A 14,313-nucleotide genomic window follows, 5' to 3' on the forward strand; every position below is an offset into this window, starting at 1 on the left:
ATGTTTACTTTATTAGTAAAGAAAGTTACGCTATCAAGGCAAATCTGAATAATATCATTGTACAATAAAACAAACCTTTGGTACTGTGATACACTCAAACCCAACAAGCATTCCAAGGTCCTTGAATGGGCACAAGGGGAGAAAAAGAGAGAAAGGGGGATTTGGGTCTCAAAGAGGAACTGAGCCTCCTAAGAAGGAACACTTGGGAGGTCTGCCCCTACTTCTAATAAATTCCCCTCTATGCTTTACAGTTAATTAAAAAAATCATTAAAGCAGCTACTTACATAAATTAGTACCTCTATAGGAATTTATTAATATTGTATACAGTTTATGTTTGTGTTATTGTCTATAACATGCCTGAAGCCATTCGATTTGTATTCATCCACATGGCACTAAAGGATGACTATAGACTATTCCTTTTCGAGACACAAATTGTTTCTATTTTTTAGGTGATAGGGGGGCATTCTTTTGCTTGGTTTTTACTTCTTCTAATCATCAATGTTCTTCCCATTACTGCGGTTTCAGAACATGTATTATTTCATATGAGCTGAATTAAACTGAAAATCTCTACAGCCCCCACTGCACCAATGTAAAAACATGGGTTGAGAATGTGACCTCCACTCCCTGCTTTACTAATTGACTACAATATTAAGATAGAGCATATCTGAATGACTCATTTTAGGTCCAAGTAATTTAATAGCTGCCATAAAACACGATCAATAATAATGTTATTATAAATGTTTTATAACCAGGGATGGGCACAGTTGCAAAATGTCACAAAGGGCTTTGTAAAGTGCTACATTTGCTCCTCATAAAATGCATTGATAGATTTTACATACAAGGGTCCAACAAAGATAAGCAGTCTATAGAAGCCAAACTCATATTAAAACCGCAGTATCGCATATACATGAGCAAACTGTAAATTCATACTGCCCTAACACACCTCCAAGCTGAAACTGATCTTTAAGAAGTTACTGTGTCGTGCCTGTACCCCTGTGTTTGTGATGCCGCTTGCCACACCAGTACTTTTATGTATAGTTGAGAGCATTTTGCATTCCTCGGTCAGGACTTCTGCCTGGAGTTCTGACATCATAACATCACACTGTATCTCTGACTGCATTATATAAAGGCATGTGACATCACATTCAACCTACTCAATGCCCTGAAATACACCTTTGCGCCAGATTAAAAGGCATTAGCGTGACAAGCTTCCAATAGTCTGGAAACTGGATTGTAGAGGAACAAACAGTTAGTTATCATGTCATCTTGTGAGGACATCAACATCATTAGTCCCAGTATTGGGACTATGCAACTATGTTTGTAGGGCAAACATTTAATAACATAAGCTTTCAGGGCATTGCCTGTATCCCTGAAGAAGATATCCCAAGGGTCTTCAATGGTAATGTGATTGAGATATTGCTCTTTTAACAAACTATACAATATCACAGTTCAATGAGGACTAACTTTTGAGGATCCATTGAAAACAAGTATTTTACTTTGCATACCCCATTTATTCATGCTGACTTGGTGATTGTAAAAGAGAACTGTTAAGATGAAGAAGCATAGTCATTTCACTTCACATCAACAATTCTTTTCCCTGGAATGTAGATAATAAAGGGCATGTGAAAATGCCCTGCATACGTCAATCAGGTAAGCAAATATGCGCTGCTCACTGACTTGCCGCTTCTAACATAACAGGTTAATTTAATGGTATTGGCACAGTCTGTGCTTTAACTAGTAAGAGAGAGCTGCCAAGGCCATTTCAAATAGCTCAATAAAATAAAAGTGGGTTAACTATTCTCATTTATGAGATTTATTGCTCCGGTTTTCTTTTGATATTTACATTTGCTGCAGTAGACATTTTTTCCTTTTCTCTTTGATAAAATCTTGTTCCAGACCCTAATATCCACTGAGTTCCAGCCACAAACTTAGTAAGAACTGGCTTTCCTCCAAGGAAATAGAGATGCATTCAGTCCATCTCCCTAAGCAACAGAGTTGGGACACTTGATTCACCTTAAGAAAAGTCATACCACACATACAGTGGAGAGATTAATTGTAAGACCCTCTACTATTGTATAGAAAAAGTAACGTATCGTTCCTTGTTACAATAGGTGTTTTGATGACTGCGTGTGTGCTTGATTTTATTCACCTGTCAAATGCAATAATTAGGAAGGGTATCCCGATATTTTTGCCCATGTAGTGTATATTATAATGGGTGAATATAAAATGAAAGATAATGAGTGTGAATACCCCTACAGAAGCTTTGAACAAAGCACTGCCAAAAAAAAAAAAAAAAAGATAAAATCATATTGCACCATTTCGACCTTGCTCCATTGTGTTAAAATCCAAGGTGCTTTACCACCAAGGAGTTTGGTTGGTGATTGCAGGTGTTTGGAAGAAAACATAATAATAACAGTTAATATTGTTGTACCTTTTAGTACAGGTAGTTTATAACATATAATAAAACACATATCCCGCATTTGGCAAAGAACTGTTATAGCCACAAAGAGATGTGTAATATGTCGACATGTAGCAATGCGTAAGATTGTTTACTACGCAGATGCAAAATAATTAGGGGGTTTGCTGGTGCAAGACACTGGGGCCTGCAAACCCCAAGTGGTCCAGTGAGGTAGACCATTTGATCTTACGTAACTGGCCCCACCGATGTAACATTGCAGGGGCCCCTCTCAAATGGAGGCCCCAAAGGTCTGCAAAACAATGCACCTCCAGGCAGGGCAAACCAAGAGGCCAGCAAGCTGCTGCCTCACTGGGTCTGTGCGCCATGATATGATGTCATATCCCAGCACTCACACTCAGGGAGGCAGCGTAGGAGGACCATGAGGGAGCACCAGAAGAGGGCTGTCATTGGTTGGTAGACTGCCCTCTCCTGATCCAACAAAGGTAGGACAGTCTGAAAATGTGTTTGTTAGTGTGTGTGTCAATAGGTTAGTGTATCTTGTGTGTCAATATGTTAGCGTGTGTATAAGTATTTCAGTGTGTGAAAATAGGTTAGTGTGTGTGAGTAAGTATGTTCCTTTTTTTACATACTAAGCATAAAAAATCTGAATCGCATATCTATATAAATAGACCACCATGTGAACTGGACTAAAGATTGTATGTTTTTGTATATATGTATATACATGGGAGTGTGTGTATATGTAAATGTAAAGGTATAAGTATGTATATGTGTGTGTGTGTGTTTATCTGAATGTGTGTATATGTATAGGTTAAAATGAATGTAAGAAAATAGATTACACTACATGGGCTGTGGGAATGTTACAGTGCTTGGTAGTTATAATACGGACTGGAGAGAAAAGCATATTACATGAGGTAGGGGATCTTGGATGTGGCATTCTATAACATATGGCAAGGGGCTTTGCTGAGAGATTTGAGAGCTTGCTGGGGATATGACATTGGTAATGGGCATATGACAGGGGCAAGGTGTAAAACATGAGGGGCATATAATGGGGGTTAAACGAAAACAAGAGAGAGGGGAATAGTGTATTAAAATGATAGGGGATCCAATAAGAAGTCTTACCCCAATTTGAGTGTGAGGGTACCAGTGGGCAAATAGCTAAAAATTCTGCCTTCCACACACTGCTGGACTTTAAGTCACATCCTATTCGCAGCTTACTGCTGGTTAATCACACATTTATTATCTCTTATCTGTGCCAGGCTAATAAGAATTACCAGACAAACTCAATTAATCAGGTTCTGCCACCCCCAGCATGAATATGGATACTGACAGAATTATTTAATGTACATCACTTTAAAGCATGTTAAAGGTGGAACAATGATCCTTAAAGGACAATAGATGTTTCCCGTTCTTCATCTAGCACTTTGGCCCACGATTGATTACAACTGCTATGGTATCCGCCAAACCATTACCATATTACTCTTACCTATCACACAAAAAGCTTAACATAGTGAATTTTCCCAAGGTATTTCTAAAAGATATTCGAAAGATACACACTCCTATACACCCTGCCAGGTGACTTTTTCCATACAGGCAGATATAAACGTGCATGTCAGAATAATAAGGTGAATGAACTTCTTGACCCGAGAGACGCTTGCAACATATCAGGTGTGTTTAGTCACACAGAGTCCTAAAATGTCTTTAATTGTATAATACAGCTTGCCAAGTGTTTGGATTGCAGGTGGTTTCCTTAATTCTGCAAAGAGGCTCATCTGCACATGTCATACAAAACACCCCATACAAGCTATTAATACACGTATTGACACATTATAGCACCCTAACTCCAGATTTCTACCAAGCCCCAATCTACTGCACCTTACAAAGGCTAATTTAACTATGCATTGTGAAGGGCCACCTAACTCTACCAACTACATGCTGCATAGTGAAACAGCGTAAAGGGAATGGAAAGCACTTTCTGCGCAAACACAAGGCAAATGGGTCTCTTTTAACCCCTACAAAACATTTGCCAAGCCAGTGCTAGAGCTGGACGTGTCCGCTCTCTAAAAAAGCTATGTGCGCACGCACAGGCGCACAGCTTAGAGGGAACACTGGTGGTAAGTATATCATGTGAAGTCTCCTGCATGGTAAAATGCTGGGCGGTCAAGCAAAAGGGCATATGCATATATGGATGTTCTACAGAATCCCTGTCCCTTTAATATGCTTTCCTAAAATCAGTCTACTAGCTACTTCTAATTAGTCCGAAGATTATTCGTATATTCACATAAAGGTTTTATATGTTCCTGCGGAAGAACCAAAACAACACATTTCTGATGAAAAAAGAGCTTTCCATCTGAAACTATATCAGTTTAATAATGGACTAAAGAGAAAAATATATTTTTTCTCAAAAGCTTCACCCAGAGGGACCCTACATCGTACATTCAAGATCCGAATCACATTTTGCTGAGGCACTTGGTGCAGTGTAAATGAGAGATAAGGGAAAGGTCAAGGGAAAATAAAATGTAAAAATTGCTGGTTTTCTGGGTTTTATTACAATCACTTGAAAATGTATTATTCAAAGTGATTTCATAACAATAACAATAATAAAATATCCAAAATATTATACACAGAAAACGATCTTCATAAAAGTTAAATGAAGCAATCTGGGTAAAGCTTGTTTTATTATGATGCATGGACTTTTGTTAATTGCCTTTGACTGTTATAGTTTGGACCCACAATACACACAGTACACATATTGAATAAATAAAATAAAATTGTTACATTGTCCCTTTTTTATAGTCCAACACAAGTTCTGTTGAACTTGATTTGAAAACTCAAAAACACTATATTGTCTAAACCTGTCATCAGTTGTTATGTAGTTGTTATGTAGGATGTGGTTTACTGGAAACCCATTTCCCCAATAGGTTAGACAGGTGTGCCACAGGTTAAGAAATGCTTAGCACTACCCTGGGAAAAGTGTGTGGTGTCTAATAACCATATTATCATATTACGGAAAGCGTGGAAACCCCGACTAGGCAGAAACTTTTAACCTGATCTCCATCACATTGTAACCGCTCCAGATAAAGTGAGTGAGGGCCACCTAGCAGGATAGAAATTCTGGATTTAAACTCAAAATGTATCTTTCACTCATACACCCTAAGGAAGTTAGCATGATACATTGATGACATACAGTGTTAGCCACGTATCCTTCTAGTAGTGCTCATTTTTTTTTACCTCTCTCCCAAACCCAAGGGATCAAGATTATTATTATTTTATTATTATTATACTTTATTTATAAAGCGCCGACAGATTCCGCAGCGCTGTACAAGGTAAATGTTTTACAGATAACGACAAGTACAAAATGACAAGCAATTGACATACAGATACAAGAGGAATGGAGAGCCCTGTTCCCGCAGGAACTTACATTCTAGGTGGATAAGGGGTGAGAAACAGGTGAGGACTGCGTGGTAGTGAATGATGTTAATGTAGGGGGAGTTTATGTCAGTGGTAGGCTTCCCTGAAAAGAAAAGTTTTTAGGGAGCGTTTGAAGGATCAAATACATCTGTCAATGTTATTAAAAAGAGTGATTCTCTTATCTCATGTTGTAGGCTATGAGTTGAACATCAGCCATTTTTGCACAAATACTTTTGTAAGCAATTAGTGACCTACACTGTCACAGAGGTCAACAGGAAGGAGAAAAGTTAAATTCTGTATATATACACATTTTGTCCAGGGTCATCACTGCAAATCTTCAAATGGAAAGCAAACAAAAACTTACTTGACAATCCTCTTTTAAGGTGTTTCTTAGATGATTATAAGTTTCTTAATACATGCCTATCTCTGATTCACTGCCAAGTTTCCTAATCAGGGAAATACGCTGATCAACTGAACATACACTGATATATGTATACAGTATATGGGTGTGTGTCGGAACTTGGCGCTGACACACTACCTGCTAGGAAAATACACGTACGCTCATTAGAAAGCCAACAATGAGTCTTCGGGGGGAAATACAGCAATAGGCTTTTTTAAATTACTTGTGCGGTATGCTAATGTTTTACATACCTGTGTATGTGTAACGTCTGTATCACTGTCTAACATCTTTGCATTGTAGTATCTAAGTATTGTGTTGTGCTTCTTAGGTCCAACTGGCAATGACAATCACGCAGCATGAAGCCAGTATGCCAGATGGCCGGTCCAGGCCCGATGCTTCCTGTATGTTATACAGTGCTACAAAGATATCTTTACACTTAATAAACAAAATTTATGTAAGGCCGTTTAAGGCTTAGAGTTTCAGAGGAAGTAGAGGTGAGCATATTATTCTAACACAAGTTAAAATAACACTTTCCTTGTAACCCCGTTTTAATCAGAGTGTATAAAAGGCCTCATCTCTTCAGTTAATAAACTACTAGGGGCCTAGCATGATCACGAGAGTGGATGCTGTTAGCATGTGTGTGTTTCTGTATGATGTAGGAGTATGTATGTTAATGTATGGTGCATATGGTGTTAGCACGTGTGTATGTTTGTTGATGGTGTTGGCACGAGTGTGTGTCAGTGTATGGGGTGAGCATAGGGTTAGTGGAGCTTAGGAGAGGAAAAGAGAGGCAGAGATGGAGGTGAGAGAGAGAGAGAGTGTGTAGATGTGCAAGTGTGAATTGTTAGAGTCAGTGTGTGTTAGTGTAATTGTATGGTCTTAATGTAAGTGTGTGTGTTAGTTAGAATAGAAACTAAGGACACCAGTCTATGAGGTTGTATATTTCACTGTCCCCGATCCAGCTGTGCAGGACCCTGCAGGCCGCCAGGATACAAAAGGTCCCTTTTGATACAAGAAGGGAAGCCACAACCCCACCAGTGGGGAAAAAAAACAGCTTACCATATTTATTAAATAAATAATATTTATATAAAGGGATAGAAATTGCAGAAAACGCTTACATAATGCAATTACATGGGCAAATAATACAATCAAGGCATCCTGGAAACAGTAGATCTCCAAACATCATTAATGCTTCCTGTTCAACAGTGTTGGGAATGGGGGGACTGCATGATCTCGATAGAGAATTTGTTCTGCAAGCAACACTGTCCAAGAAAGAATTTCTAGAGAACATCAGAAAGCAGTATCCACCTCTTAAAAGATGCCTAGCTCTGATTTACTGCCAAGTTTCCTAATCATGAAAATACGCTAATCAATCAAGGAAATACGCTAATCAACCTCTATGTTAATAAAAGAGTTAACTAAAGCAAATAAAGAGTGGCATGCACGAATTATCTAATTATCAACATCAGTCACAATATACAACGGAATTATTTAACATGAATTGGAAATGCTAAGTTTATGACATCCTCAGAATACTCTTTGTAATACCTGTAATGATCTCTTGCTAAGCCAGTATATTTGGCTAACTCCTTTGCATTGAACTTGCCTTTTTTAAATTGAAAGGGTAATAGGGTCTTATGGTTTTGTTTTTTTTTCATTAAAAACGTTAGCAAGCTGATTAGGAGAAAAAGACTATATTTTATACTTTAGCTATGGTCGTTAAGACTGACATGTTTTAGCAAACCTTTTTTCATCTTTGTGCAATATATATATACATAGCTGGGTTTATTTTCTAGCACATTAGTGTCCTTGCTAATCATTTTATCAAAAGGTTAATCAGGGTTTACAGAAATGAAATTGTGCACGAAATAATAACTTTTTGGATATTTTAACAAGCCATGGCTGTTTTAAATATTACACTTAATTAGATTAAAACTCAAAGCTTAGTAAACCATATCCTCTTAACCTTTTGATGCAATATAGACTACCGGGACATCCTCCATACGATGGCATGCGACTTATTAATGGTGTACTACATATGTTCCATAAAAGTCTCTGGATGAATTGTGAGGATAGTGTAAACAGAAAGGCCTTCATCAGAAATGTGCCCACGTGTACTGAGTGAGGATACATCCGCTCTCTTACCTTCTACCTCCTCTTCATCACACACATGCTTCAGGAATGAAGCCCCTCTATCCAAAACTGCTTCATCTTCCATCCTATAGTAGTAAAAAAGAAAAAAAGAGTGCTCAGATCTCTCCTGGAGGGAGCTTCCCGTCGAGACCCTTCCCTTCTGCAGGTTAACCTGTGCGCTGTTCATATTATTTCAAGAGGCCTTCTCCTTCCCCCTGGTCCTTGAATGGCCATCAAATAACGCCAGTGAAACAGCCTAGTGATTAAGTAGGTCCAGTGCAACCAGAGTCCTTGGGCATTAGCACTGGCCAGTATGTATGAAAATGTATATATAAATAAAATTCTTAAGACGTGTTGTAAATCATTGTAAAATCCACGCCGACAGATGGTGAATATCTAGTTGTGGTCCATGTTTCACTACTGCACAGTCCAAGACATATTCCACAGGCATGTCAAGTAAACAGACCTACAAACGCACAAACACGTAGACACACAAAAGACGCTCTGGCTTACTCCTGTATCTTAATACCTATGAGATAGAGGCTTTGTGTCACATGCCGGGCTAGCAGAAAGCCGACATCTGGGGATTAGACAGAGTTCCAGCTACCACAGTTATCCAGGAGAGTACAGTAAAGCTATGGGAAATGTCAGTTAATTGTCCGCCTATTCAGTTTCTATTACATCCCCCTGCCATGAAAGATAGAGGAAATGTCACACAGCCGATTAATGACAAACATTACGCATTTACACCAGGTCATTCAGATGTTTAACGGGGAATAAATATTTAAATAATAAGTCATGTAGATGAATTTGGTTTTAATTTAATTTTGTTCCAATAAACTCCCTTTATGTGCAGACCAAGCAGCTGCCATTGTTGCCAGTCATGTGATATTTTGCGTACGTTTCGCTGCTCAACCACCCCACTTAGCCGATTCTTTACGGCAATGCTGAAGAAGTCCTGTTAGTCAGTGTGATTAAGACTCAGACATTCTACTGCAAAAAGTAGAACTGTTTAAAAAAAAAACAACAACAACAAAAAAACAGCACAATATTTTTTGAAGACTATCAACAATAAAGGGTTTTCCCCTTTAAAGCAATGTGAACCATGTTCAATTCTCCAGTTGTATCCTATAAAGTAAAGCTAGTCAGTATTACGATGGTCAGTACATGACTAACTAGGCTGTTCTTTTATAGTACATCATTCCACGTAATTCAGCACATATGAAAAAAAGTATTTTATGGCAGCGAGGTTAAAATGTACCGGGATTTGAGTTTGTAAATGTGTTGAAATTTGATGTTCTAAAAGTTCCTGCATACAAAAGCAGTGACTCACTAACAAACAATGCAAAAAGGCCAAAGGATCGAAAATGTATGAATAGAATGCTTATGCTTTTCCTGCTATGATAGGACTGGGGGAAAAAAAAAAAGAACAATACCTGCTTAAAAAATATACGCCGCAGATGCATATATAAAGAGAACGTCGATGTGAAAACTATCACCCTGATATTATGTCCGTTTACTAGATTTCTCCAGGATTAATATTTACATAAAAAACATTTTTGGATTTTTGCTGTAATCTATTACACTATGCATAAATGAGAAAAAAATAAGAGACCCGCTAATGCTCTGGTAAAAACTACAACTCCTATAAAGCTTTAACAGTCCATGGCCTGTCAAGCAACCGAAAGCTACAGCATCTAGAGATCTAGAATGGTTTTGGCACAGGACTCTGCAGTGCCTTGCGTATACCACGGATACATCGACCACACATAGACGTGGCTGCCTCTAGGCAAAGTCCTTGAATGGTAAGTAGCCGACACACCGTGTGCAATAAGGGTGAAAGTGTGAAAAGTTAAATATCTTTAATTGGCCCATGTCCTCTAAGCATAGCTACACCTAGCTACAGGTAGCATGCACAAAGATAGAGTTCTACACATGCAGGGAATAATCCGATGATTTGTGTTTCATTCATTGAAAGTGTCATTTCTGTGGCCACAACATGCGTATGTTTAATGCAGATAGCTATCCTAAAATTAAATCTGCTTAGTTTCACAGAATTGGTTATTTTGGTTATAAACCATTCATTTAAAGTCGCCAAATTAACGTTTATGCTAACGTAGCATCACAAATGTGATACATTACGAAATACAGATTTTTGACTTAAAATGCGTTTCTACTAGCAAGTTTCTTTAAGAAATACTGTAATGTGTGTGTGTGTGTGTGTGTGTGTGTGTGTGTGTGAGACAGGTGACTGAGAAGTTTTCGTTTTCTCTCTGACATTCACATGTCTGGTGTTACGCAATGGAAGACTATAATTAGCATCCTTACATCAATATTTATATGTCAATACTAACTGTATCATTTCCTTCTGAATAGTTATTCTTTTTCCACAATACATAACACTCAGATCAAATTAAGCAGAAAGCTCCTGCATTGTAAATATTTACATTAGGCAGACAGGACTAGCAAGGGTTCTATTTTAATTTCCCCTCCTTGAAACTAACTAAAGATAAAGATTTACAAAAAAAAAAAAACACAATAAAATTACGTAACGTTATAAAAGAAAAAACGTGCTTTTGGACTTGCCAAAAGTCCCTTTACTGTACATGTAAATGCTTTTGATATGCTCATTTGAAATTTAACGTGCCTCGGTTATACCAGCTTATACTGGACTACAACTCCCATGAATCTCATCAATTCACATGGTGGCAAAAAAGACAGAGCTTACGGTCTACGGCTGCCTTTTGGCAACACTTTAGAAGATCAATGGCTTAGTGATATGTAATCTTAAAAAGTATTCCATAAAAAGGAGGACAGTAGATTGGTGGAAAAGCCTCCCAACAGAAGTGGTAATAGCCAACACAGTGAAGGCATTTCAAAATGCATAACATAGGCATATGGGTATCCTGAACATGTGTCATTTTTGTCCCCTTTGTCCCGAACCCTTCTTCCCTGCTACTAAACCCTGTATTTGCTTATTTCAGAGTTAACTTGTGTTGTCCCAACTTAGCTACCCCTACATTCTAAGAGGTCTTTAAACCTAAACACAAATAAAGATGGGAAACTTTTCTCTCTTTTGCACTATTAATATGCTGGTTTTTTTTAATTTGAAGTATAATAGTCAACTTTATTGAACTGCCAAGTAATAAATATGTACGTGTGTGGATTGTTGAATTAAATTAAATTAGATCGGCAATTTTGACGTCACCTTTATATGTTAAGAAAACCTAAAATGTGATTAATGCTCCGGTCACCCAGGATCCGAATGCTCTGCACCTATAAACCATGTATGTACGCCTATAAATCATCATATCTGTACACCCAAGTCCTCACGACAAATCCCCCCCCCTACTTATAATCAGCTTATACTAAACTCTAATTCTTAGCCGTGAATCACCAGAGATGAGCAGAGGCAGAGTGTGACATTAGTTAACCAGTTACGACACCTGCAGTCAGTCGCAGTGTTTAACCCTGCGTACGCCATAACGACGCGGCCCTGCGCTCAATACACAACAAATTGGCAATCATACCAAACTTTGCACAGTTCATATTTACTCAGGATTGCTTAAACGAGGACTGTTTTTTTTTTTGTTTTTTTTTTTAATATTAATTTATATCTTAAAACGTAGAGTTACTTTAATGCTCTTTAGGTAACATAGGATCTATTTGGACATGGACATATAAAGTGGCCGCGCAATGTGCAAAATATGTGACTTTATAAATCAATGCATTATTTTAATACAAGTAAATAATAATTTTAAGTCTTAGGGAAAAACAGAATGAGAAAAAATGCTTAAGTGCTAGTATGTAAAAATCCTATAAACATATTTTTTTTTTTTGCAATTTTCTACAAAATAGGTGCCACTGATAAACAAAACCTTCGGCAACATCCCATGATTATGCTAACACAAACGGTCTGGCGATACAGAAAAAAAACAGATACGCACAATGCTTTGATATTTTGTTTACTTGAAACAAGCCATCACCTGGTGAATTGGCCCTGAGGGACAAGATATAAAACCATTTGGAAAATTGACACTTGTGATGTCAATGAACTGTGTGCAGAAAGCTTTCCTGATATCCACTTTTTGTTACTACTCCTTTTTGGCGTCTGCAGTTTTTAATTCACTTTAACTCTAGAAATGTAATCAGAGCCAGCGCAGATTTTATAAACTTAATTCAGGAACTGCGCGTATTTCTAATAATAGACCAGGAAGGAAGCAGAGTGATGTGTATATTAAAGAACACATTTGTATCCACAAATTAAATAGCAGTAAATTAAACTTTAATATAACAATTTCCAGCATCATGTGTTAAATATAATAATATAAAATAATATATTACATTTGCTTTCAAACTCACTATACGTAGGTGCCATTAAGTCATTACAGCTAACTTTAAAAGAGTGGAGTCCAACAAAATATAGGGAGATCTATTGATTAGTTACTCAAAGTGATATGAGAAAGTTCTAGATTTATAAAAGGCATGGGAGATGTTTAGCACAATCTTCCAGAAACCTTTTAACTTAAATTATTAGTGTAACAGAGCAAATAAATGCAACAATACTAATGATAAGGTTGACGGGACTCTTTGAAGTGGACTGTGTAGGAGTGTGTATTCACAGCATTAAAAAAAAATAGTTGGCTTTACCCCAGGGCTTGACAAATTTGTTGTGAATCTAGGCGCCAGCTAAAAAAGTTAGGAGCCAGGATTTTTTTTTAAACTAACAGTTGGTTAGGAGTGATCTGATCATCATCAGCCCACTTACTAAACTCACAGCATTTGACCTGGAAGCACCCTGGACTTTCAGGTCAGTGCTGTTTTTTTTTTTTTTTGTTTTGTTTTTTTATTATTATTATTTTTATATATATATATATATTAACTCTTTCAATGCTGATGTTCCATTGAAGCACAGCATTGACTGATATTTAGTCCCCACAAGCTTGTGGGGACAAATGTTAACCCCTGCAATGCCACAAATGTGTTATACACAATTGTGGAATTGAAGGGGTTAACGCTGCACTGTCGCTCTCATGGAGCGATCAGGCAGCAGGGGGGTGTTGGGGCTGGTGTCCACACTCATGTGGAGACCAAACAACCCTCTCCCCCTGTCCCTGAAGCTGCCTCTGGCAGCTGGGACGCAATGGCTGGTCTATAGACCAGCCATTGCAGGGGGGAGTCTGATGACTGCTGTAGGGTTCCATGCCTATAGGAATCATCAACGGGCTTGTGGGGGCTCGTTTTTGCTGTTGCTGGTCTGCCTGGGCTTTCAGGCACACCACCAGCAGCAGAGCCCCTTACAAAACGGGAATTAACCCCTAAATGCCGTGATCGGGGCATTGAAGGGGTTAACGCTGCACTGTCGCTCTCATGGAGCGATCAGGCAGCAGGGTGGTGTTGTGTCAGGTCCCCACACTCATGTGGAGAGCGAAGGACCCTCTCCCCCTGTCCCTGAAGCTGCCTGTGGCAGCTGAAAACGCTATTGCAGGTTTTCCTGCAATCGCGGTTTCAGCCTACAGGATCACTCCGTGGGAGTGATCTCGGGCTCGGAGTGGCTGTGCTGTCTGCCCAGACTCCTGGGCAGACAGCAGCAGCAGCGCCTCCGCATGGTGACGCGGGGGCATTTTTTTGTGGATGTAAGAGGCTGACAAACTCCTAGGCGCCAGGACAAAATTCTGAGTCGCCATGGCGACCTGGCACCTGGGATTTGTCGAGCCCCGCTTTACCCTACTGTGATACCCCCATTTCTTACCATAGGCGAATGAACTACAATAACTAGTGAACTAGCGACAGGCCCCTTTTTACATAATAAATTGGTTTATCTTATTGTCAGGGCTCCTTTTATCATTTTATCATACAACTTGAATGTATTCACTGTGAGATGTGCTCCGTAAAATGTTGGAATGTAACAATGTAATGTAACAATGTTTAGGAGACAAAACACAAAAGCTTG

At 38.5% G+C, this 14,313-nt stretch overlaps 1 protein-coding gene across 2 annotated transcripts in view; it reads right to left on the minus strand.

Moving 5' to 3' along the window:
* LOC149278049 (electrogenic sodium bicarbonate cotransporter 1-like) overlaps nt 1–8,445 on the minus strand; it is a 93,461-nt gene extending 85,016 nt beyond the window's left edge. For both annotated transcript variants that reach the window (XM_089502451.1, XM_089502452.1), the window contains exon 1: nt 8,373–8,445. In XM_089502451.1, coding sequence (XP_089358577.1) covers nt 8,373–8,445 — 73 coding nt within the window. The remainder of the gene's footprint in view (nt 1–8,372) is intronic.
* Nucleotides 8,446–14,313: the final 5,868 nt, after the last annotated feature.

The sequence above is a fragment of the Sceloporus occidentalis genome, unplaced genomic scaffold (assembly GCF_023333645.1).
Source record: "Sceloporus occidentalis isolate IW3139 unplaced genomic scaffold, rSceOcc1.0.p SCAF_203, whole genome shotgun sequence".
In the NCBI taxonomy this organism is placed as follows: domain Eukaryota; kingdom Metazoa; phylum Chordata; class Lepidosauria; order Squamata; family Phrynosomatidae; genus Sceloporus; species Sceloporus occidentalis.